The sequence below is a fragment of the Aspergillus fumigatus genome, chromosome 4 (genome assembly GCF_000002655.1).
Source record: "Aspergillus fumigatus Af293 chromosome 4, whole genome shotgun sequence".
Taxonomy (NCBI): domain Eukaryota; kingdom Fungi; phylum Ascomycota; class Eurotiomycetes; order Eurotiales; family Aspergillaceae; genus Aspergillus; species Aspergillus fumigatus.
Window position 1 is genome coordinate 2586680 of NC_007197.1, and position 20493 is coordinate 2607172.

General features: G+C 49.8%; 9 protein-coding genes across 9 annotated transcripts; 4 read left to right on the forward strand and 5 right to left on the reverse strand.

The window, feature by feature from the left end:
* Positions 1–134: 134 nt before the first annotated feature.
* On the reverse strand, positions 135–3209 carry mdr2 (ATP-binding cassette permease mdr2). The gene is made up of 3 exons (XM_746733.2): positions 1698–3209; positions 1010–1645; positions 135–955 (listed from the first exon to the last, which is right to left on the reverse strand). Exons 1-3 carry the CDS (start codon positions 2940–2942, stop codon positions 461–463), a joined length of 2376 nt encoding a protein of 791 aa, XP_751826.1. The 5' UTR covers positions 2943–3209; the 3' UTR covers positions 135–460.
* A 322-nt stretch (positions 3210–3531) lies between these two features.
* AFUA_4G10010 (Hsp90 co-chaperone CDC37) lies at positions 3532–5054 on the forward strand (the record flags this gene model as incomplete). Its single annotated transcript, XM_746732.1, has 2 exons — positions 3532–4490; positions 4550–5054. The coding sequence occupies 2 exons, from the start codon at positions 3532–3534 to the stop codon at positions 5052–5054; spliced, it is 1464 nt and encodes a 487-aa protein (XP_751825.1).
* Positions 5055–5175: 121 nt separating this feature from the next.
* Positions 5176–6739, reverse strand: AFUA_4G10020 (clathrin light chain CLC1). The gene is made up of 4 exons (XM_746731.2): positions 6549–6739; positions 6252–6487; positions 6087–6187; positions 5176–5991 (listed from the first exon to the last, which is right to left on the reverse strand). Exons 1-4 carry the CDS (start codon positions 6586–6588, stop codon positions 5640–5642), a joined length of 729 nt encoding a protein of 242 aa, XP_751824.1. The 5' UTR covers positions 6589–6739; the 3' UTR covers positions 5176–5639.
* A 69-nt stretch (positions 6740–6808) lies between these two features.
* On the forward strand, positions 6809–8730 carry AFUA_4G10030 (CTD-interacting domain-containing protein). The gene is made up of 5 exons (XM_746730.2): positions 6809–7144; positions 7205–7296; positions 7347–7405; positions 7454–7595; positions 7651–8730. Exons 1-5 carry the CDS (start codon positions 7047–7049, stop codon positions 8508–8510), a joined length of 1251 nt encoding a protein of 416 aa, XP_751823.1. The 5' UTR covers positions 6809–7046; the 3' UTR covers positions 8511–8730.
* A 92-nt stretch (positions 8731–8822) lies between these two features.
* Positions 8823–10614, reverse strand: AFUA_4G10040 (t-SNARE syntaxin TLG2). Its single transcript, XM_746729.2, has 4 exons — positions 10344–10614; positions 9746–10278; positions 9351–9691; positions 8823–9290 (listed from the first exon to the last, which is right to left on the reverse strand). Exons 1-4 carry the CDS (start codon positions 10364–10366, stop codon positions 9015–9017), a joined length of 1173 nt encoding a protein of 390 aa, XP_751822.1. The 5' UTR covers positions 10367–10614; the 3' UTR covers positions 8823–9014.
* A 995-nt stretch (positions 10615–11609) lies between these two features.
* AFUA_4G10050 (calmodulin) lies at positions 11610–12903 on the forward strand. Its single transcript, XM_746728.3, has 6 exons — positions 11610–11836; positions 11946–12002; positions 12092–12107; positions 12227–12352; positions 12414–12626; positions 12697–12903. Exons 1-6 carry the CDS (start codon positions 11834–11836, stop codon positions 12729–12731), a joined length of 450 nt encoding a protein of 149 aa, XP_751821.2. The 5' UTR covers positions 11610–11833; the 3' UTR covers positions 12732–12903.
* A 104-nt stretch (positions 12904–13007) lies between these two features.
* Positions 13008–14621, reverse strand: AFUA_4G10060 (uncharacterized protein). The gene is made up of 3 exons (XM_746727.3): positions 14465–14621; positions 14146–14396; positions 13008–14092 (listed from the first exon to the last, which is right to left on the reverse strand). The coding sequence occupies exons 2-3, from the start codon at positions 14157–14159 to the stop codon at positions 13108–13110; spliced, it is 999 nt and encodes a 332-aa protein (XP_751820.3). The 5' UTR covers positions 14160–14396; positions 14465–14621; the 3' UTR covers positions 13008–13107.
* Positions 14622–15162: 541 nt separating this feature from the next.
* On the forward strand, positions 15163–17730 carry AFUA_4G10070 (glycoside hydrolase family 47 protein; the record flags this gene model as incomplete). Its single annotated transcript, XM_077804627.1, has 4 exons — positions 15163–16462; positions 16519–17310; positions 17377–17634; positions 17685–17730. The coding sequence occupies exons 1-4, from the start codon at positions 15747–15749 to the stop codon at positions 17728–17730; spliced, it is 1812 nt and encodes a 603-aa protein (XP_077660770.1). The 5' UTR covers positions 15163–15746.
* A 240-nt stretch (positions 17731–17970) lies between these two features.
* AFUA_4G10080 (uncharacterized protein) lies at positions 17971–19492 on the reverse strand (the record flags this gene model as incomplete). Its single annotated transcript, XM_746725.2, has 5 exons — positions 17971–18568; positions 18645–18787; positions 18846–19070; positions 19125–19229; positions 19298–19492. 5 exons carry the CDS (start codon positions 19490–19492, stop codon positions 17971–17973), a joined length of 1266 nt encoding a protein of 421 aa, XP_751818.2.
* Positions 19493–20493: the final 1001 nt, after the last annotated feature.

Here is a 20493-nt window from a genome sequence, read left to right on the forward strand (position 1 = left end):
AACAGTGATAAGTCAAAGGTGCTGTCAGGAGGAATAGTGCCAAGACTTGTGACCTGCGATGTCATCATGTGTTGCCTTCTTTACGGTTGCACATATAGATAGCCTATGAAATATCTAAGACTCGACGATCACCGATGTCATTTCTACATTTTGAGAGTGCTGCAGATGGATGCGACTCGTGAGCGCGCTGGTTGTGCCTATAGTTTGATTTTTTTCACTCCATGTCTGGTTATGAGGTCTTCTCAAGGGACCTACTTTCATCAATAACACTTGCCGCCAGCTTTGACACTATTCACTGTCTAAGAAGAAATCTATAGACACAAATAAAGGGGATATTCTAACAGATCAAGATGCCAAACCCGCGAGGAGGGGAGTTAATGTAAGTAAACAAAAAAGAAATAAGCGGACATGCAAGGGAGTCTATGTGAGCGCCTCCGGCCCCGACAATCCATCTAAAGCACTAATCAATTGTTCGCGGCTCTGAGGGGATGTTGGTATCCTCGGATATCTCTGTCCCGTCATCACTCTGCAAGTCCCAAGAAGTTTCCTGCGCCACCGGGTTGGCAGGAGTGTTGGCGAGCTGGTCCATCACCTCACCGCCGCTCATCTGCCACTCCATCAATTTGGTGAAGGCGCCATCAGGGCGAGCACTGAGCTCCTCATAACTGCCTTGTTCGGCTACTCTTCCGTCGGGACCAAGGACAATAATCGTATCGGATCTCTTAATAGTAGAGAGTCGATGAGCGATGCTAATGGTAGTATTGTTACCACGAAGGAGCGCGGTAAGAGCACTGTTCACAAGAGTTTCGGACTCCGCATCGAGAGCAGAAGTTGCTTCATCGAGTATGAGAATATCAGGATCCTTGATCAGAGCCCGGGCAATCGCAATGCGCTGCTTCTGGCCACCAGAAAGCTGAGCGCCCCGGGGTCCGACCTGGGTGTCAAGACCATCCGGCTGGACAACACAATCAGCTCATATTTAAACCAAAATGGACGTCGACCAACTTACAAAGTCACTTATGAACTGGCAGTTCGCCTTGCGCGCAGCTGCAACGATCTCTGACCGCTTGGCCTGAGGTTTACCATACGCAATGTTCTCCGCTATAGTCCCCGAAAAGAGGACAGGCTCTTGGGAGACGATTCCAATCTTTCGTCGAAGAGATTTGGCGTTCATATGGGTGATGTCTTTGCCACCGATGAGAACTCTTCCTTCGGTAGGAGAGTAGAAACGGAGCAAAATAGAAGCGATCGTTGATTTTCCACCTCCTGAGGGCCCAACGATAGCAACATTGGTCCCTTGGGGAATTTCGAAATTGAGATCCCTAAAAATAGGAACAGCAGGACGAGTCGGGTAACTAAAAGTCACGTTTTCGAAGCGAATTGGTCCTCGCGCCGAAGCCACCTTCTCGCCCTTGGTTGGAGATATCGTTGGCTGACGATCCTGTAATTCAAACAGTCGACTAGCTGCCCCGACACCTTTCATCAGTTCAGAGTAAAAGCTCGAAAGACCGAACATGCTTGACCCTGCGTACGCTGTGTACATCAGGAATGAAGTTAATTCTCCAATTGTTATGGCACCAGATTGGACCATGCCTCCTCCGACGTACAGCAATGCCAGGATGGTCATGTTGCCAGCAAACCCGGTCTAGACAGAAGTTAGATCTAAGATAAGCGGAAGGGTTGGGACAGTTGCGTACGGAGCTAAAGAATGTGGCACTGATAAGGGATTCTTTTTTGCCAAGTTCAAAGATCTTTCGCACTTGATTGTTATACCGACGAACCTCGAGAACCTCGCCAGCAAAGGACTGGCTAGTCTTGACGTTGCCTAGGCGCTCCTCCGCAATCTTAGTCAAGGTCCCAAGATTCCTCTGGATTTGACGACTCAGGTTTCGAATCGCTCGTCCGTAGAAAAAAGCCCCGAGGCCGATAGGAGGGAGAAGGAGAGCCAGTATACTGGAGAGCTTGAGACTGACGTAGGCCATTAAGCCGAACCCTGCTGCACCGCTAACTGCAGCGCGCAGTCCATCGGACAGGTTCTGTGTGATACTCTTGCCGACAATAATGGTATCAGAGCTAAGGCGAGAAATCAAGTCACCGACCCGATTCGCATCGAAGAACTCTGCATCTTGCACAAATGTCTGGCGGAAGAGCTTCGAGCGAAGTCTGGCAACAATACGCTCACCAACGATACGCAGGATGATAATGCGACCATAATTCGCCGCAGCGCCCAGAGTGAGAATTCCAGCCAACGCACCATAGAACATGGGAAGGCTCAGACCAAAGAGCTCATTACCACCTTCTGTAGTCGCTTTTGTCGAGGTGTCCATGATCTTTCCAATCGAAAATGGGATGGACATTGTAATACCAGATGATACCAGCAAGAAAAGGAAGGCTAAGGCGAGCTTCTTCGCCTCCGGTCGAGCAATCAGTAAGAGCCTCCATATTTCCTTGAACCCGGCCTTCTTTCCAGCAGCACCGTCTTTGGCGAGCTTCGCGCTGAGGTTGACCTGTGCTGCCTGAGCGGCTCTCTCCGATAGCTCAAAGCCTTTCTCGATGTCCTCATGCTCCTGATCCTGGTGTAACTCTGGCCTCACTACCTGACCGCCTGTCGACTTGACGTTCGACTTTGGCTCCAATGATCGCTGGGAGGTAGAAAACAGCCTGACTGTACTCAAAAATCGCGGTTGAACGGCCGAAACCCCTTTACTACAGACATTGGCGGATAACAAGGACGTAATTGCGGATCGATACGGACGCGGGTTGCAACTGTTGCTTATTGACCCGGAGCAACCCGAAAACTGTCGGATGAGACCATTGCGAGCGCTGTGTCTCGCAGAAATTACGCAGGCATTAGGAAATAGGTCTGCAAACAGTTCTCGTGGAGGAATTCGCTTCGTGCTCAACCCAGGAGCCCAGCAGGGAAGCGACCTAATCCCGCGCATCTGGAAATTTGGAGAGAAGATGCGGAATTGGACGGGGATTCAGAATGATGTCACGGAGGGGAATCTGGATGCCATATCTCGTCACGGGAACACTAATGTTGCGCTGATCATGACACTGTCGAGCCCGATTGCTGCTCAAGGAATGAATAGGTGTTTGCAACGCTGATGCGACGAAAATGCGAGCGTCAGCTGAAGTTGGAACTATACTTGTTCGGTCGGTCCGACAGGCATCGGAGTCGGTAGAGCGGCTTCCCAAAATGCGGGTTCTGCCAACTTGAACCGCCTTCCACAGAGGTTCGGCCGCAATCGAAGCTGATCGAGAGCTTTCGATGCATGTGACTTATTATAACGAGGTCTACCTTTGTTTTGAAGCTACTAATACTCCTGCTGGTCTTGGTCGAATAGCTTGAGTCATTCAAACTTTATGATCTCCAACAGCTTTTCTTTGATTCGCACATCTTGTGAACATAATTGTCTCTTTACCATTCATCGTCTATTACTGTTATAGTACTTTGTTTCTATCCCGCCGCACCCCTCATAACATACCAGCAACAGCTTTTCGTTAAGGATATTACCACCAACCACCGCGATGGTCTTGGACTACAGCAAATGGGATGCTCTCGAACTGTCCGATGATTCGGACATCGAGGTTCACCCTAATGTCGACAAGCGCTCCTTCATTAGAGCAAAGCAGGCTCAGATCCATCAGCAACGGCACCAGCGCCGTATGGAGATTGAGACTCTAAAGTACGAGCGAATCATCAATGATGGTCTCCTCTCACGTATAGACAAGCTCCTCGCATTGCTTCGCGAGCATGAAGGATCTTCACGGGATCCCGAGGAGCTGGTCTTTCAAGCCGTTATGGAATCGGCAAGCAACCCAGCTGAAGACCAGGCACCTGTCCCACCAGAGGGCGTTCATACACACGAAAAGGAGCAGCCGAAGTACTCTCAGATGCTAAGTTCTTTAGTTGATCAAGTTAAGAAGGAGATCGGCGAGTCGAGTCCCGATAACCGATACCAGGCATACATCAAGGGTGTAGAGGGTCACCAGGACAAAGTTCAGGGGTTACAGAAAGAATTGCTGGCTCGACTTGCGCAGCTGGAGAAGGAAGAGTCCAGCAAGATTACGAGCGATATGCTGCATACTGGATTTGACACATCCTACATATCAAAGTCAAAGGATAAGGGCAAGGCACCGGCTACGGCGAAATCAGAAACCGTGGAACTTTTAAATCCACGTGCAGTACAAGATGATGCACCGAAAGCTGACGATAATGAGCAAGTCGACCCGGACGACGTCAAAGCGAGCGATCTGGCCAAGAAGTTTGCTCGCATCAATCGTAATGACTACAGGGCATTGCTTCAATTTATCTCGGAGCACCCGGAGATTGTCGCGGAGAAAGAGACGGATGGTCTTCTAGTCGAAGCTTTCAACAGCCAGATGGAAGGAAAGGAGGAGTATGCTCGCCAGTGCGTACACCAGGGGCTGTTGTTGCAATATTGTCGCTCTCTAGGTCGAGACGGGATCTCACTTTTCTTCAAGCGGTAAGTTCAACTCGATTGTTAAATGCGTGGAATTGTTGCTAAGATAGTCTGATCAACAGTATCACAACTAAAGACCATCAAGCGGCGACACTTTTCCGCAACGACGTGAACGAAACCTACAACAAAATCAAAACCCGTGCAGCGGAACTCGCCAAAGACAGTTCGGCTGCCAATGATCCTGCTGGAGTAGAGCAGATTCAATTGCATGCCGTCGATCCTAACACCAAGATCACTATCAATATCCCACCCGCAGACAGCAATGACCCGGCAGTAATTGAAGCTCGCAAGATCTTCGAGTCTTTCTCGGAAGATATGCAGAAGGCATTAGCCTCGGAGTCTCTTGATGAAGTCAACAAGGTACTTGGTAAAATGCCCGTCAACGAGGCTGAAGAAGTGGTGGAGAAGCTTGGGGCTGGCGGCTTGCTAAGCCTTGAGGAAGGCATCGTTGACGCGACCACAGAAGAAGGCAGGAAGAAGCTTGAGGAAATTGAAGCTGAGGGCAGAAAGGAAAAGCACGTTGAAGAGATTGGTGAACCTGGCGGAGATGTTACCGAGTTGGATTAACGCAACCGGTGTTGTTCCAGTTACTCGTTGAGCCGAGTCCATTCATTCATCCATTCTGCTCAATGTATTGCAGACAGTACCCAGGGTTGTTTTCTCCGGCCTTGAAGGATTCCAATAAAGACCAGTGATAGGTGCCATCTGTCGGCAATCAATTGCATGCTACCCTAGTTTTAACCTGGCAGAATTGAGTAAATTCTCTACGGTGAAGCCGTACGGAAGGCAACCATAGAAGCAGGTAATTCATACGTACGTTTAATGAAGGTGATAAAGAGGAGGAAAAATACCAAGGCTTAAATACACGGGTGCCAGAAGGATATGCCAGTAGTAAAGGAACCAAAAGCTGTAGCTGAAGCGAATACGCAACCCTGGCGATCAAAAGTAGGAAACCTCGCGCTCACTCATTGCGGATCAGAATGATAAAACGGAAGGCAAGGTAGGTCAAACGCGAGCAGTGATGTTCGTCAGGAAGATGCGACAACGATATAAAACAGAGTGTATTGTCATTAGCTAACTTAATTCTTTCAGTCTTTCGATGACCCGTCGTCTTCCGTCTTGCTTGTCATGTCAACGACCAGCGTCCAACCTCTAGATCCCACTGGCACCAGGCGCATTCTGATCCTTCTTCAGATCCAGTAGCAACTCACGGAAACGCTCCTTGCCTGATCCACTGGCACCACCTTTTGCGCCCTTTCCTGAGATGTCGACGAGCTTCGCGATGCGCTCCCAGCTGGTGCCACCGGCAGACGTGTCTTCTCTGTTGGCAAGGAACTGTTCGGCATCAGCGCGGGTTTGAGCCCGGAGCTTGTCCGTCTTGTTGTTGTAAGATACGTAGAAATCGTCGATGTCCTCTCGAGCCTTCTTGATAGTCGCCTCCTTCTTCTCGTTCGAAAGCTCTGCACGGCGGGCGATTTCTGCGTCTCGTCTCTCACGCCATTCCCTTTACAATCCGTATCATCAGCGTGCGGATCCTCGCAGGCGGGCGAGAACAGAAGGCGTGGGGTGTCGAATAAAAGGACAAGCTATGTGACATACCTGACGGGCGCTGGCTCTTCCTCTGGCTCTTTGTAAGATGGATAGCCAGTTGGTGGGAAGGGTGCGCCTGTTCCGGTAATTGTACCGCCAGGAGCAACTTGCTATTAAGAGAAGGGCGTCAGAGCTATGTGATCAACCTCGACGCTAGGGCGAGCGAAATGATACCTCATTCTGTGTCTCAATAGCAGGAAATGAAGACTCAAATCCCGAGATTTCCTCAGGGGCTGTTTCACCAACTACGGCTCCTTCCGCACCTCCCAGTAAATCATCACCAATATCTGTAGCAACGTGGTCTTGAGCAGTAGCAAATTGGTCGGCATCATCTCCAAGAATAGCGCGCTCCCGGGCTAGGAAATCGTTTTCATCCGATGCGCCGTTGGTTTCGACAACCTCAGTCTGGCCTGGGTGAATCCAGATTAGCATCATAATCAGGTACTAGCGGGATTGTTGCGGGCAACCAACCCGCAGAAAAGTCCTCCAGTGAAGGGAAACGGTCCGCCATTTTTGAGTAGTAATTGAGGTATTGGAGTCCCGGGACTGGCCTGCAAATCCTGTAGATCAATGTGGATGAAGGAAATGAGATTAAGGTTGAATGCAATGCTCCAGCTGGCGATTTGAGGAGGTGTGCATGAGTGTTGATGGAGCCCGGAGATTCTGCCGCAGAGGGCGGTCAGGAAGCTTCCGTAGTTCTGGAGCTTCGATGAGCTTCACATTATGAACACTGTCACCTTCACATTACTTTCATGCCATACCTTCGATGATCTGTTCTCGCTTGAAAGCGTTTATGCTGTTTTTGTTTCTCAACTAACCCGACGCCAGCATCCATTTATTTATCGACATAACTTGCTGCTAAGCTCCTCCAAATCTGGAGTAATACCACTAAAGCGTCCAATTCAGCTGCTTACAGTTCATCGGCAAATCGCCTTCTAGACACGTTCAGTCGAGGCTTTCTTTCCCAGCATGGCGTACACTGATGATGCTGTCAAAGCCAAACTCTCGGCGCTAAATGAGACGCAGGAAGGTATCGTCACGGTTGCCCAATGGGTTATGTTTCACAGGTAATGAAGCCAGAGTAATGAGCCTCTTAGAGGAGATGCTAATTACTTCTCCGCGTTCAGACGACATGCAGAACGAACGGCGCAGCTTTGGCTACAGAAACTTCGTGATTCGCCTGCACCCAAACGGCTGAATCTTATCTACCTTGCTAACGGTACAAATCTTGCAAATCGGGCCAATGATCTTAAACTAATGAGTGGTTAGAGGTTGCACAACAATCAAAAGCCAGACGGAAGGATGATTTCCTCATTGCTTTCTCTCCGGTTGGTACTCCTTTGCGTGGCGTAAGAATGGAGGTTAATCCATTGTAGATCATTGCCGAGGCTATGGCAACAGCATACAAAGGTGCTTCAAACGACATCCAGCAGAAGCTCCGACGAGTTGTTGAGGTGTGGAGGCAACGGTCAATTTTTGAGATACCTATTCAGGAAGCTGTAGAGGCTCGCGTGGATGGTAAGCTTTTCTCTTAATATTCGGCCTAATTGTCAGTTGGCTTATTGAGCTATAGAGATTGATAAGTCACGGTCGACCGGTAAAAAGCCATTGCTGGGCGGATCCCTTTTCTCGAGCCCGTCTGGGTCGGTTCCATCCGAACTCCAGCCGCTGGTCCCTCTGCAAGCAGCTTTGTCTAAAGCGACAATGGCTTCCGGTGCGTCTGCTACTGCAGCAAATGGAGAGTACGACAAAATGAATGATCCCGCCGTACCCTTACCAACTCCTCCAGTGCACGCTGCACGTCTAAGCCAACTACTGAAAGCGCTTGCAAATGCTGAAAGTTCTGTGTCCGAGGTCATCAAATCGCGCTTAGCACTTATCGATGGTCTTGAGAAGCTTCTTGAAACCAATCGTGCAGCCTTATCAAAAGAGCAGTCTGTTCTTTCGCAGCTGACTGAAAGGAAGGCGGAGACTGAAGCGAAGAAGCGGGACGTGGAAGATAGCATCATGAGAGGACTTTCTATCGACAATCCATCCCTGCCTCAGCCTAGCGACGCGGGCGCTGAAGCACCAGCCGTGGCTCGTCCGGAGGTCGAAGCTTTGACTCCCCCGCCAGTGGAAGCAATCACCCCAGTTGGGTCCCCAACGCAAGCCCCCCAGGAGAAAATCCAAGAGTCGGTGGAGGAGGGTCAGGTCGATGGTTTTCGGCTTCCAGGCATCGGACAGCCTACCAATAATGTGCCATCTGACACAGGTCTACCAGGTCTGTCGAGTCTTTCCGGCATGCTACAGCAGGGCAGCCCTAACGGAGTCAACTCGAAGAAGCGTAAGGTTACCCACGGAGAGGAGGACTATGCGCAATACGCTAGCGGCGACCTGGACGCTGATGTCGCCGAGTTACTGAATCAGGAGGGCTATCCGCAGGAGAGGTAACATCCTTAAACCATCTAAGCTGCCGGTCATATTTTTCTCGTCCGGGCATTCTGCTTTATACTTTTTTTGCTTTGATCCATATTCCCCAACATAGCTTCGTTCCATTGTGATGTTACTTTTGGTGGGCTTGGTCTATTCAATCTTCGTCTGCATGTGACCGATATCTCGCTGGAGTTAATTACCAGTTTTATTACAATGTGATCTTTCTTTTGTGACTTCCAATTTGGACTCTGGCGGCGTCACTGTTCCAGAACATGAGCACAGTATGTAAGTCCTGTTCCGATAGGTAAGGTAGTTCAATGACAGGCATGACGAAGTGTCTCGCTTCCTACTTTATCTAAGATGTCACTGTAAATGCAAGGTACACCGTAAATGCAAGGTACAGAGAGCGACGGGCCTAGATGGATTACAAAACCAGACGTAATCCGATCACCGCTTCCTGAAGGCGCTATAGATGGTATATTATGCATTATACTGTTCATAACTGTATCATATCAAGTATGACTACCCATTTATACCCGGCTCGAACAACTTGTCATCTGACGACTGAATCGGAAACGGACGCCTCTTTCGGCGATAGACAAATGTGGATGATCGAGGGAAAAGACTCGGAGGCTGCTCAGATGGTGGCTGTTCGACGGGCCGGGGAGGGGACGGTGTAGGAGCTGGTGAGCTATGCCTTTTTGGTTTGACTATTAGTAGGATGATCATCCCTGCAACCAGGATGATAAGTAGAAGGAGAATTTTGCGTTTTGTCGTTCGCCGTTGATAGTTGGTCGCCTTCAAGCAGAATTTGTCAGTCCTTTGGCAGCCTCGATCTCTTATGAGCGATGCACATACCACTTTCAGTTCCTTCTCCGCTGCCTTGACCTCAGTACCCATCCGTTCGATATTATAGTCAATCCGATCAAGCATGGTTCCCTGATCGATGACCATCGCTTGTAGTTCGCGAAATATATCCGACAACTCAATGATGCTCTTCGCGATGTCGTTGATCTCCCTCTCACGTTGCTCAATGGCTTCGTCATGTTGACCGGTCAGTCGTTGTGACGTTTGCATGAGAGTCGATTGAGAGAATGACTTGTCCGCGTCGGACTCCATTAATGAAGGATCCATGTAGGGATTCTGTGGCGTTGGGGCGCGGTCAAAAGGCGCCGCAGCACCCTCGAGTCCTCGTAATTCTGTCAAATCGCAGGTTACAATATTTTCCCAATGGCCATGGTAACAGTGCATACTCTTCAGATAGGTGCTCTGCTTCTTCCTGAACCGAGCACTAGCCTCTTGTACCCTGGAAGCCAGGGATATCTGGATATTCTTCGCCATGGTCTCGTCCCCGGCACTCACTCCGCCCTGTTGCTTGGCCTCGCGCACCATCGCTTCAATCCTCTGGACCGCCGTCTGACACTCATGGAATCCGCGAGTTATATCCTGCGTGAGTCGTTCGATCATTCGCTCGTCCTGCTTCCTTACTTCCTCGTCGCCGAATCCAGGTAGCAGATGCTTCTGGTGTAGCTTGTCCAGCTGTGCTGACTTTTGCGCAATGTCTGCGAGCAACTCAGTCACCTCGTCCTGAACGTCGACCCACCGCGGGGGCAGGAGATCCATCTCAATGATCGCATCGCCATCATCTTCTAAGCCGCCGGAGTCAGATATGAGTCTGCGACTCTCTTCGGATTGTGAGGGTGTGTCGGTAAAGCCATTGGACGGGCCGATATAACGTGGCTTCTTGGCTGGGTGGTGCGCGAATGATTGACGGTAGGAGATATACCTGAAAAGAACAGGAGTAAGTCAGCTTTTCAAGCAATCTGAGTCATTAGGGCTGTAGAGGAGTACAGGTTCGTGCGATCCCGCCACATTGCGGCAGGTAATCTGGGGTATGAGCGATTCCTGTGGTAGTCTTTGGCGGAGAGCGGCCTAGCTTGCCCGGATCATCGTCGGTCTAATATGACGGTGGAAAGAAGAGGCTGGCCTAAGAGCAATGATGCGGTCGGATAGGGCCTACTGTGAAAAGGGAAGGCACTTGAAGCTTAGAACTTGTCGCAATCACAAAGATATCGCCGACATCCGCAGCTCCATCACCAACAATGGCCCACGTGAAGGGGCACCAGTCCGTATGACGCCATGCCGCTTCAGGGAAAGCCGTTCTGGTACTTCCCGTAACGGACCTGTAATCTGGGCTCTCCCCAGATCCATCAAATGTGTGCCTGGTAAATAAGGTATAATTACACAGATTCAGGATTCCTTTTATACGGAAAGGAATATTTGGAGACGCCGAGGATATTCGGGCTGCCTTGGATGTCTACAGCGTGGTCAATACAGCGACATGGGTGGAGGTAACTACCTTAGTATCAGAAAACTGCTGAATCTGATGAAAAGGGCACCTGGCTATCTATGTAGGTAGTTGGATATATCAAAATACATGGAGTCATGAACAGGAGTGAGTGACAAACTCCTCAATTGGTTTATCTTGTCTGTTGATCAAAATATTAAAAATCGTCACATCCAGGGTAGACACATTGGACTTGTGGCCGATTCCAGAATCCAGACTGATGATAGAGTTTCTGAAGAGGCGTAGGGTTCCAACTGTATCAGACGAATAAGAATCAGTCGACGTCGCAAGTGAAGGCTCCAAGAACGGGCATCTCTAGATAGGCAAGGCAGCCACGCTATGGTACAAGACACGGTGCCTAGACGAGATATTCTGTGCTATTAAAAGCTGAGTAGTTGATGTTAAAAGAGCACTGCCACTGCTAAGGAAAGGTAGCCAAAACTTGTTGCCTTCAAGCCTCACTACTGGCCTTGGATCCACGAGGCGTCGTCAGCACCATAGTAGCAGCCTGGATATACCAAAGGACGGGATTTGGATGCCACTACCGGGGGTTGATGTGTGCAGATGCACATACTGGACAAAATTCTCCGCAGCATAGTCATAAGATCCGAGAGTTTCTGGCCTCTACAATAGATAAGGCAGATGGCAAAACAGTAAGCTTGTCCTGCGAGCCTAGCCTTCAGCACCTCAGCCCTTCAGCCCTCTTTGGACGCTTTGGCCAATTGGTGCTCCGGGCGGGTCACGTTTTCAGGCCGTCAGTCCTAGAACTTAAGAGACGGCCTGGTTTGCCAGGCATCCAGCTCGTTCTTTGGCGGGTCCAGTTATTATTGTCGACTTGGCTCAGCTTCCCCTTAAACACTTCTTCCCCCGCTACCATCACTACCTCGCTAAACCACCGGCTGTCCAGCCTTTATATACCTTTTACAGGCCACTGTTCAGCCAGCTTAACACTTTCCATTTTTTCTCGTCACTTTTAACATTCCCATTTTTAACCATGGTATGCATTATTGTTCAGTCGCCTTGCCGAGTCTTGCTGAGAATCCCCCACTTTGCGGGGCAGATCGACTGATATTCTGGTCGAAAGTTGCTGACATTACAATGTCTAGGCCGATTCTTTGACTGAGGAACAGGTTTCCGAGTACAAGGAAGCTTTCTCTCTCTTCGTAAGTGAACTGTCCAAGTCCCTGGTCGTTGTATAGGAGGGATCTCCAGAATATTGAGGGTGTGCGCTGACACGAGATTTGACGTATAGGACAAGGATGGTGATGGTTAGTGACCCTTTTTCCACTCCTCGAACTTCGGCTTCCATGCGATCATGTTCAAACGCCGACTCACAATATCCGGAAATGACCCTTCAGTACTGATAATATCTATGTTTGACTATCAGGCCAGATCACCACCAAGGAATTGGGCACTGTAATGCGCTCTCTGGGCCAGAACCCTTCCGAGTCAGAGCTGCAAGATATGATCAACGAGGTGGATGCTGACAACAACGGCACCATCGATTTCCCCGGTATGTGATACTTTCGGTATGAACTCGGGAGGGGAGAGAACAATCATTAACTTGTAATCAGAATTCCTTACCATGATGGCTCGGAAGATGAAGGACACCGACTCCGAAGAGGAAATTCGGGAAGCTTTCAAGGTCTTCGACCGCGACAACAACGGTTTCATCTCCGCTGCGGAGCTGCGCCACGTTATGACCTCTATCGGGGAGAAGCTCACTGACGACGAAGTTGACGAGATGATTCGCGAGGCGGATCAGGACGGTGACGGCCGGATTGATTGTACGTTCATCAAACAGCTTTCTTCTGTTGCACCTCGATCTTCATGGGACATTTCGCTGATTGTTTCTAGACAACGAGTTCGTTCAGCTCATGATGCAAAAATAAGCCTTTCATTTGGCTGTTTTGTTCATTCTTAGCTAGTCGGGTGTCAATACATATATCCACTTTTCCCGTCTGACCTTAGTTGCTATTACGGTGTAGCCAATAAATATGGAATATGGACCGCGATTGACTCTTACGACCCTTCTGCTTGCATCTGTTGGTTCTCCTGTGGAGACTCCGACATGATCGCTCTGTCTTTACTCCGTATGTTGAGCGATCTTCGTAATTAAGGAAGGGCCTCGGTAAGACATTATGTGTCTGCTTATTTTCACATATTCAGTGTGATCGCCTCATTTAGCTCCTATTAAATTCTCCTCGTCTTTTAATCGCCACGCCTGAATTTTTCATTGGAGGGCTCGCGGGCATTCAGACATTGCATTCATCTGTTAAACCTGAAAATCTCCATAAACTGTCTAGCTAGGTCCGTTCCCGCATCTGGATCCGGATCATCGTCCTGCTGTAGGGCATGTCCCTCATTCCTTGGTGCCGTCTGTCCCGTTTTCTCTTGTAATTTTAATCTCTTCAACTGCTCTTTCACCTCTCTGCCAACGTCCGGTACAAGGATCGCTTCGCGCGCTCCCTCGATCCCCAGCTTAGACCAGAACTCCCGGATCAGCGCTGCAGTTGCCGAGTACTCAGCATCGATATCTGCATCTTCGATACCGCCGAAGAGCGGAAGGTCGATCCCAGAGTCATGGTCACTCTCGGAAACATCGGTGGCCCCGCCTAGATTCACCGCTCGTTTAGACTGTACATATTGAGCGGCTATAGAAGTCACCAGCGACGGACCCCTGTATTCTATCTCCACGACTGTGCCTCGGACCCGCGCCGCCGGCTGCGTCTGCCGCACGTCGCCAATACGCACTCGGAAATCGCCAACATCATAGACCATGCCCCCCGGTACAGCTACTGTATGTCGATGGCACCAGAATGGTTGGCAGGCGTAGACAAAGTGCTTGAACAGAGCTCCGGAAGAAGGCAGAGGCACGGTGATCATAACCATGCCGGAACCGCCCGCTGCCGCGGCATTGCTTGGAGTGGCTGAACCCAAAGCAGGGGTGAGTCCAGTTTGGGGAGTAGCAGCATTCGGGGCGGGAGATTGCGCCGTCTTCTCGGGAGGCTGAGAGGTGTAGATGAACCCGTGATTGGGGTAGTAGGATAACGATAGAAATTGCATGTATCGAGGGTGAGCGTGTCGCTGGGGCCCTGACCCAGGCACGCAGGAGGGAGTATCCCTCATCAACTTATGCTCCAATGCCCATCGGCCTATTGCAACAGGCTCCTCTGCGACGGCGGAGTGCAACCGTTCTGTGATGGTCGCGAGAGCTGTAGAGGCATTTGGGTTTGCGGGAATGAAGAAGACTCTGCATGAGGAGTTAGCGTTAGTGGCTAGAACCAGAACTCGAGACACATCTACCCGGTGATAGGCATCGTATGTATATTCCTCCCAGAAGAGATTATGAACCAGAGTTAAGTGATTAAGTATCAATCTTGCGAATGACAACCTGTCACGATATCACCCAACTGACATTAAATGGATTCTGCGTAATAGATATTTGCAGCACTTTAAAAAGTGTTCAAGATTAGGCCACTGGTGAGAGTATCCAAAAGATCAGAGTCATGGGCCGTCTTCAAAACATCAAAGCACGCCCACTCTTGAGGATCCGCCTACACTATCGTTAGCATGGATAAAGCAATGGTCTACTAGCATTGCGACACGATGATCCTTAGCCTACCTATATCATACGAACGGCAAATGATATTAGATTCTAATGACCTCCAGCAGGAGCATGTTCACCAAGCAAAGGGAAAGATAAATCCAACGTTATGCAATAGCGATTTTGAAGGAATGGCTTTATTACTCTGTATGAAGACCAGATATGATGCTATTGAATACCCTGTTGTCTACGATGTCGAGGCAACAAGGCACCAACAATGCAAACTATGCAAACTGGTTGACAAACGTCCTTCAAACTCCGGCGTTCCACGTTTGTTCATCAACCAAGCAAGGTATTATTTTGAATGGCTGGATCTCCTTTTACTACACACAACACCTTGTTCCTTAATTTAGCCTATTATCTCCCTACTCCTGGAGGATTTGTATGAGCAACAGGAACTTCGTATCCGCGATAATGCCAAGACGCGGACCAAGATGGATGGAATCTGGTTGTCGGAGATTGTTAAAGGATGAAACAAGAATAGAAATAATATCCACCCGCCAGATAGGCCTAGACCTAGTTTGCTTTTTCCAAACCTATCTACCTATAACTGTAGTCTGTTCGAGGCATCAAAAGTTTGGGGACGACCGGATTACGCAATGAGGACACCCGTCCCCTTTGATGTGCACGCCGATTGTCTGATCAGCTTGACGGTGCAGGAACAACACTGCCACGCCAACCTCGCGGGCCCCTTATTTTCCACTGCATGCCGATCTCTGCTCAGGGTCTTTCAACATACTCATACTCCGTACAGGAATTTGAGTTCGGAAGGGCTCAAAGAATGAGGGTGCGCCTTACCGACTTCTCATAAGCAGGCATAGAAAACACTCATGCTAGAAGCTCCTTGCAGTGCTTTCCTTAGACAATCAGTCACAAGATATGTCCACCAATCGTTATTATCTGTTTGAAAGATGGATTCAAAGGGTTGATTAAAACAAGGGTGATCTTGGCCCAGAATGGTCCCTGAGTGACCCTGACAAGCTATTATTTCTCCACTCTTACCGGGGGTGCCTGTCGGGCGTACATCAGTGCGGCGGCTAGAGCTTTCCCCTCCCCTACAGTCTTACTCCACCGTACTCAAGCGCTTTCTTCTTGCTAACATCCGAATGTTGCTCTTTTTCACTGATTTCAAACATTCAACATCTGTCAAGCAACTTTGCCTTGGCCATGCTGCATCACGACCGCCTGATGCTGCCTTGTCGTTTCGTTATTGACTAAACTCCAGCTTAGAGAAGCTCGGTCCTCTCATTGTCTCCACAACTGCTATCCCTAATCGAGGGAGCACCTCAACTTCAGCGCTATGGTTCTGGGTCGAAGGCGCTATCGCTATGCCTTACCAACCTTAATACTGATTCTCATCACCTTCATCCTTTTCTCGAGTTTGCCGCCTGGCGCGGAACCTCCCGTTGTTGACGACCACTCATACTACGCAGAATACCATCCCCAACCTCCACAGAACGATGATCGTATCCATTGGACCAAACATACCCAAAGACATCCTGTCTCCAGTTTTATTCCTCTCCCTACGCCTGCGCCATCGGCGATTCCTCGTGTCCAGTACGAGTTCGCGAAGGAATCATGGCTTGGCCGAAGGAAGAGAGTGAACAGACAGAAAGCCGTCAAGGAGGCCTTCACGCATGCTTGGAAAGGGTACAAGCAGCATGCCTGGATGCGCGATGAACTTTCGCCCCTCAGTGCTCGGTACAGAACCACATTTGCTGGCTGGGCTGCCACTCTGGTGGACGCACTTGACACTCTTGTCATTATGGGTATGGAAAACGAGTTCAAGGATGCGTTGCATGCTATTGAGAGCATTGATTTTACTACCCCCGATGCCACCCAGATCAATATATTCGAAACTACTATCCGATATGTAGGAGGGTTACTTGGTGCCTACGACCTGACCGACGGTAAACACCCGATCCTTCTGAAGAAGGCTGTAGAACTGGCCGACATGATCTACGATGCTTTTGATACTACCAATAGGATGCCTCAGTCTCGCTGGCAATGGAGCAGGTAAGCCGGCCATTGCTTCTGGAACCACTCAAAGCTGCTGCTAACTATGGCCATAGATCTGCCCGTGGCCTGAGCATTCAACCAAGCAGACAAACTATCCTCGCGGAACTGGGTTCATTGAATCTAGAATTCACTAGGCTATCCCAGCTGACTCATGATCCCAAGTACTTTGATGCGGTCCAACGAATCACGAACGTTCTCGACGATGCTCAGAATAAGACCAAAATCCCTGGGCTGTGGCCTATGATGGTCAACGCTGAGGATTTAGAGTTTACAGATCCTCGCTTCACTGTGGGTGGAATGGCCGACTCAACGTATGAGTATTTGCCGAAGGAGCATATGCTACTGGGAGCTCGGACGGATCAATACCGCAAGATGTATGCCGCTGCCATGGAGGCGATCAAGAAGCGCTTATTGTTTCGGCCCATGACCAAAAACGGCGAGGACCTCCTCTTCGCCGGAAACACCCACACGGGTCTCGCAAGCAACGCGCCCCCGGAGCCTCAATGGGAACATCTGAAATGCTTTTTTGGGGGCACCGTGGGGATCGGGGCCAAGATTTTCAACCGCCCGGAGGAGCTCTCAATTGCACGAAAGCTAACAGATGGCTGTATCTGGGCATACGATGTCATGCCCACGGGAATCATGCCGGAAAGCATGCATCTCAGCCCTTGCCAGAGTATGGATCATTGTGAATGGGACGAGCAGAAGTGGTACCAAGATGTCCGGCGGCGACTAGCCAAGGGATCAAAGGAGAAAGACACGGTTCAAGAAGCCAAGACAATTATCCGGGATAGTGGGCTTCAACCTGGTCTAACTGAGATCACGGATCCCAGATATTTGCTGCGGTAAGTGATTTGCTGAGAATTAATTTCCGTCTTGCATCGGGTGTAGTAGAGCTGATATTGTTCTAGACCTGAGGCCATCGAGTCGGTTTTCATCATGTACCGCATCACTGGGGACAAGAAATTGCAGGACGATGCATGGAGAATGTTTCAGAGCATTGAGAAAGCGACTCGGACCAAGTATGCTCATGCCGCGATCGACGACGTACGGGACGTGAAGGCAACCCAGTTAGATTACATGGAGAGTTTCTGGTTGGCAGAGACCTTGAAGTACTTCTATCTCATCTTCTCCGAACCCGGGCTTGTCAGCCTGGATGATTACGTACTGTATGTGCTGTTGTCGTATGAGGTTTTCGCCAAAGCTAACGATCAAGCAGGAACACGGAAGCACATCCATTCAAGCGTCCCTCTGCTCGTACATAGGCTTCTCAGCCAAACCCTTCCTCTTCATCTCAATATGTCGAGGCTTATGCTTTCGCATGGTTAAGGGGCGTTTGCGCAAGGGAAAGGAAATGATTCTAATCATTCTATATGCTGGCTATAAGTGGCCTAACCTGGATCATTCACTCCAGTATTCAGTTGGGCTTCCTGGACTATATAGAAGTCACTGGTGAATCAACATTACAGTATCATCCGGTCTTTACATAATCGTACAGTGTCGTACTACGACTCACTCGTTACATACGTATCCCAGTACCTTGCATCAGGATTAACACCCGAGTCTGGTCTTTTCCGCTTATACTCGACCGAGTACTGCACATCCTTCCGGATGATCATCTTCGTCGTCCCATCACTCCCTGCACTGTTCAACCCCTTCCGCTCCGCCAACTCAATTGGCGGCGATAAAGGCGCAACTGTTGAGTCCTCGGTAGCAAGCCCCCCCCTCGCCAAACACCTCTCAAGGTCCGTGGGACGTCCATTCTTTGCTGCCCGACACTTCCACAAGCGTGAGCGCCACGTCCCTCTCTCCTCATTGCCCAAGAGACCGACCCTAGACTTGGACCCAGACCCAGAGCTATTATTCTTGGGTGTCCGCGACGAAGACCCCAAGCTGCTTTTCAGGTTCGAGTCGCCCGCCGTGCCGTAGTTTGTGCTCACGGCTGCCATGAATGGCCGCAGGCAGAACACACTGCATGCGATCAGGGCGTAGTTGAGCTCCACCTGCGACCAGATCTTGGATGTGACGACCGAGAGCGTCGGGTCTGGAACATGGTAGTGGCCATTTAGGGTGTAGATGTTGAAGATCGTGAAGATGATGAGGCTGGTTTGGTCAGAATGAGAATCGTATGTACAAAAAAACAAAAGCCACTTGGAGGCGTTGGGGTTAGTAGGCTTACGGGAGTCGGAAGAGGAAGGCAGAGCCGATTTGTAATTTTCGTTTCAGCGGCATGAACAGGCCGTGGAGGAGAGTGACTGCCAGGCTGAAGAGGATGAGTTCGGTAACTATGTCCATTGCCGTAATGAATTCCCATCGTTGGAGCTGGATGTGCGTTAGCCGAAGGGCAGTGAGGATGTGCTTTCCAAAAAACGTGGCTCACCAGGTTGCGGCATTGGCCTCCTGATGTCTTCCAGGGACGGTTCATTTCACAGTTGACGGCGAGAATGAGTGCGCTTGGGATGATCCATAATGTGCATAGGACGAGAGTTGCCCAGGAGATTCGGTTGTGAGTTTTTTGAGGCGTCAGCCGGAGGTAGATGCCCACGACGCAGCATTTGGAGACGTAGATGGTGATTAGGTAGAGGATGTCGCTGATTGTGACCAACTGTATGCTTGTGAGGGTTGAGTCTCGAGCCGTGTAGCTTGCAGGCTCTCTTACTGTTTGGATTCTATTGATTTGCTCTTGCACCAACAGGTCGATCGAGGTTCCGAATCCTTCAGAGACAGCCACGAAGATCAATGTGGACTGCACGATCGCAACAACCTGAATATAATATGACGGAAATCATTAGCCTGTGGTTTGACTCTGAGAAGGTTTGTCCCAAAGCTTACCGTTGCCCCAAGAAGAACGTAATCATCATACGCAAAGGGCGGACTGAGAGCCAGTCGCACATACACCCGGATAAGAAGACAGACTAACGAAACAACCAGCCCGAAGGCGGCAGTTATAACTATCCAGGCGCCATGGTGCAGGTCATCCACCACCTGAAATGGTGGTGACTGTCCTGGACGAACATACGGGCCCATAGCAGCATGGAAGCCAAGGGAGATGCTCAGCTGGAGATGGTAGGGGAATGGATTTACTGCAGAGCAAGCCCTCACAGCGCTAACAGAGGTCCAGTTTTATTCCTCTGCAACAAATTTGATTAGATGCAAGTCAAGTCTGGTCAGAAGCATAGTCATTTCTATTTGATAGCCATGTATTTGAGCCAAGGGGATTATCCTTCAGGTATGTGGTGTACACTCAAAGACGGTGTGTCGTGGCTGGCAGTAGCAGGCTGGAACATTTCCTTTCGGGTCTCAAGACTGACTGGTGCCACAAACACCATTGTTTTCATGCAAACCCCACTGAAGGATGGGTGCAGAACAAGAGGGGGGAAAAAAAAAGGAAAAGTCCACCCCAGTTGCGTCAAGCATGAAGGTCATGATACTGTGACAGGATCCTCGTCCCAAAGCTGGAGGACTCGAGCTGGAGAAGGAAGGGGGATTAACCATGTGGGAAAAAATGACTCAGTCTCGAAGTAGAACTGACGCGAGGGGCAAGACATTATTTTCGACTGCCACGGGGCAATTTGTGCTTGACAAAGGTGAATGACCACAGCGCTTAGATGATCAACCAAGCCTCATCTCACCGAGATATTAAGCTCAACCGAGGGGCTTGCATTGCCAGGGTGGTCGGTAGCTGCAATCACGGTGTGTGCATTGAGATGGGCCTACATGATTTGATAAAGCCCAGTCACTCCATTGTTGAGATTGTTTCTGTTGCTGGAGTCTCCATCTTACTGTGGGCTGTCGAATACTCTCTTATCGCCCTTGAGCTTCTAAGCAAAAAGATGGTCGGTGTGGACCAAGGGATCACTATGGCCTTGTGATCACCATTTGCGCGTTACACAAGGGCTACGTGGGGATGAACGCTTTGCCTGCATGTCTTTAATTTCTTAAGCTTCGGGTCGTACATTCCTCAGCTCTGTCATCCTCAGAATGGGATGGTTTGGACGTTGACCATTCCGCAAAAGAATGTATCTGGC

What these genes read in the sequence shown, in the direction of transcription:
- AFUA_4G10040 (XM_746729.2), bottom strand. Translation starts at nt 10,366, where the DNA reads ATGTGGCGGGATCGCACGAACCT. An exon ending in TGGCGGGATCGCACGAACCT is followed by an intron (nt 10,279 to 10,343) that starts GTACTCCTCTAC and finishes TGTTCTTTTCAG; the next exon opens with GTATATCTCCTACCGTCAAT. An exon ending in CGGAGAAGGAACTGAAAGTG is followed by an intron (nt 9,291 to 9,350) that starts GTATGTGCATCG and finishes TTCTGCTTGAAG; the next exon opens with GCGACCAACTATCAACGGCG.
- AFUA_4G10030 (XM_746730.2), top strand. Translation starts at nt 7,047, where the DNA reads ATGGCGTACACTGATGATGCTGTCAAAGCCAAACTCTCGGCGCTAAAT. An exon ending in CAATGGGTTATGTTTCACAG is followed by an intron (nt 7,145 to 7,204) that starts GTAATGAAGCCA and finishes CTCCGCGTTCAG; the next exon opens with ACGACATGCAGAACGAACGG. An exon ending in TCTTATCTACCTTGCTAACG is followed by an intron (nt 7,297 to 7,346) that starts GTACAAATCTTG and finishes ATGAGTGGTTAG; the next exon opens with AGGTTGCACAACAATCAAAA.
- AFUA_4G10050 (XM_746728.3), top strand. An exon ending in CGGCACCATCGATTTCCCCG is followed by an intron (nt 12,353 to 12,413) that starts GTATGTGATACT and finishes ACTTGTAATCAG; the next exon opens with AATTCCTTACCATGATGGCT. An exon ending in CGGTGACGGCCGGATTGATT is followed by an intron (nt 12,627 to 12,696) that starts GTACGTTCATCA and finishes GATTGTTTCTAG; the next exon opens with ACAACGAGTTCGTTCAGCTC.
- AFUA_4G10020 (XM_746731.2), bottom strand. Translation starts at nt 6,588, where the DNA reads ATGGCGGACCGTTTCCCTTCACTGGAGGACTTTTCTGCGG. An exon ending in ACTGGAGGACTTTTCTGCGG is followed by an intron (nt 6,488 to 6,548) that starts GTTGGTTGCCCG and finishes GGATTCACCCAG; the next exon opens with GCCAGACTGAGGTTGTCGAA. An exon ending in CTATTGAGACACAGAATGAG is followed by an intron (nt 6,188 to 6,251) that starts GTATCATTTCGC and finishes TTCTCTTAATAG; the next exon opens with CAAGTTGCTCCTGGCGGTAC.
- mdr2 (XM_746733.2), bottom strand. Translation starts at nt 2,942, where the DNA reads ATGCGCGGGATTAGGTCGCTTCCCTGCTGGGCTCCTGGGTTGAGCACG. An exon ending in GTGCCACATTCTTTAGCTCC is followed by an intron (nt 1,646 to 1,697) that starts GTACGCAACTGT and finishes ACTTCTGTCTAG; the next exon opens with ACCGGGTTTGCTGGCAACAT. An exon ending in GCCAGTTCATAAGTGACTTT is followed by an intron (nt 956 to 1,009) that starts GTAAGTTGGTCG and finishes TGTGTTGTCCAG; the next exon opens with CCGGATGGTCTTGACACCCA.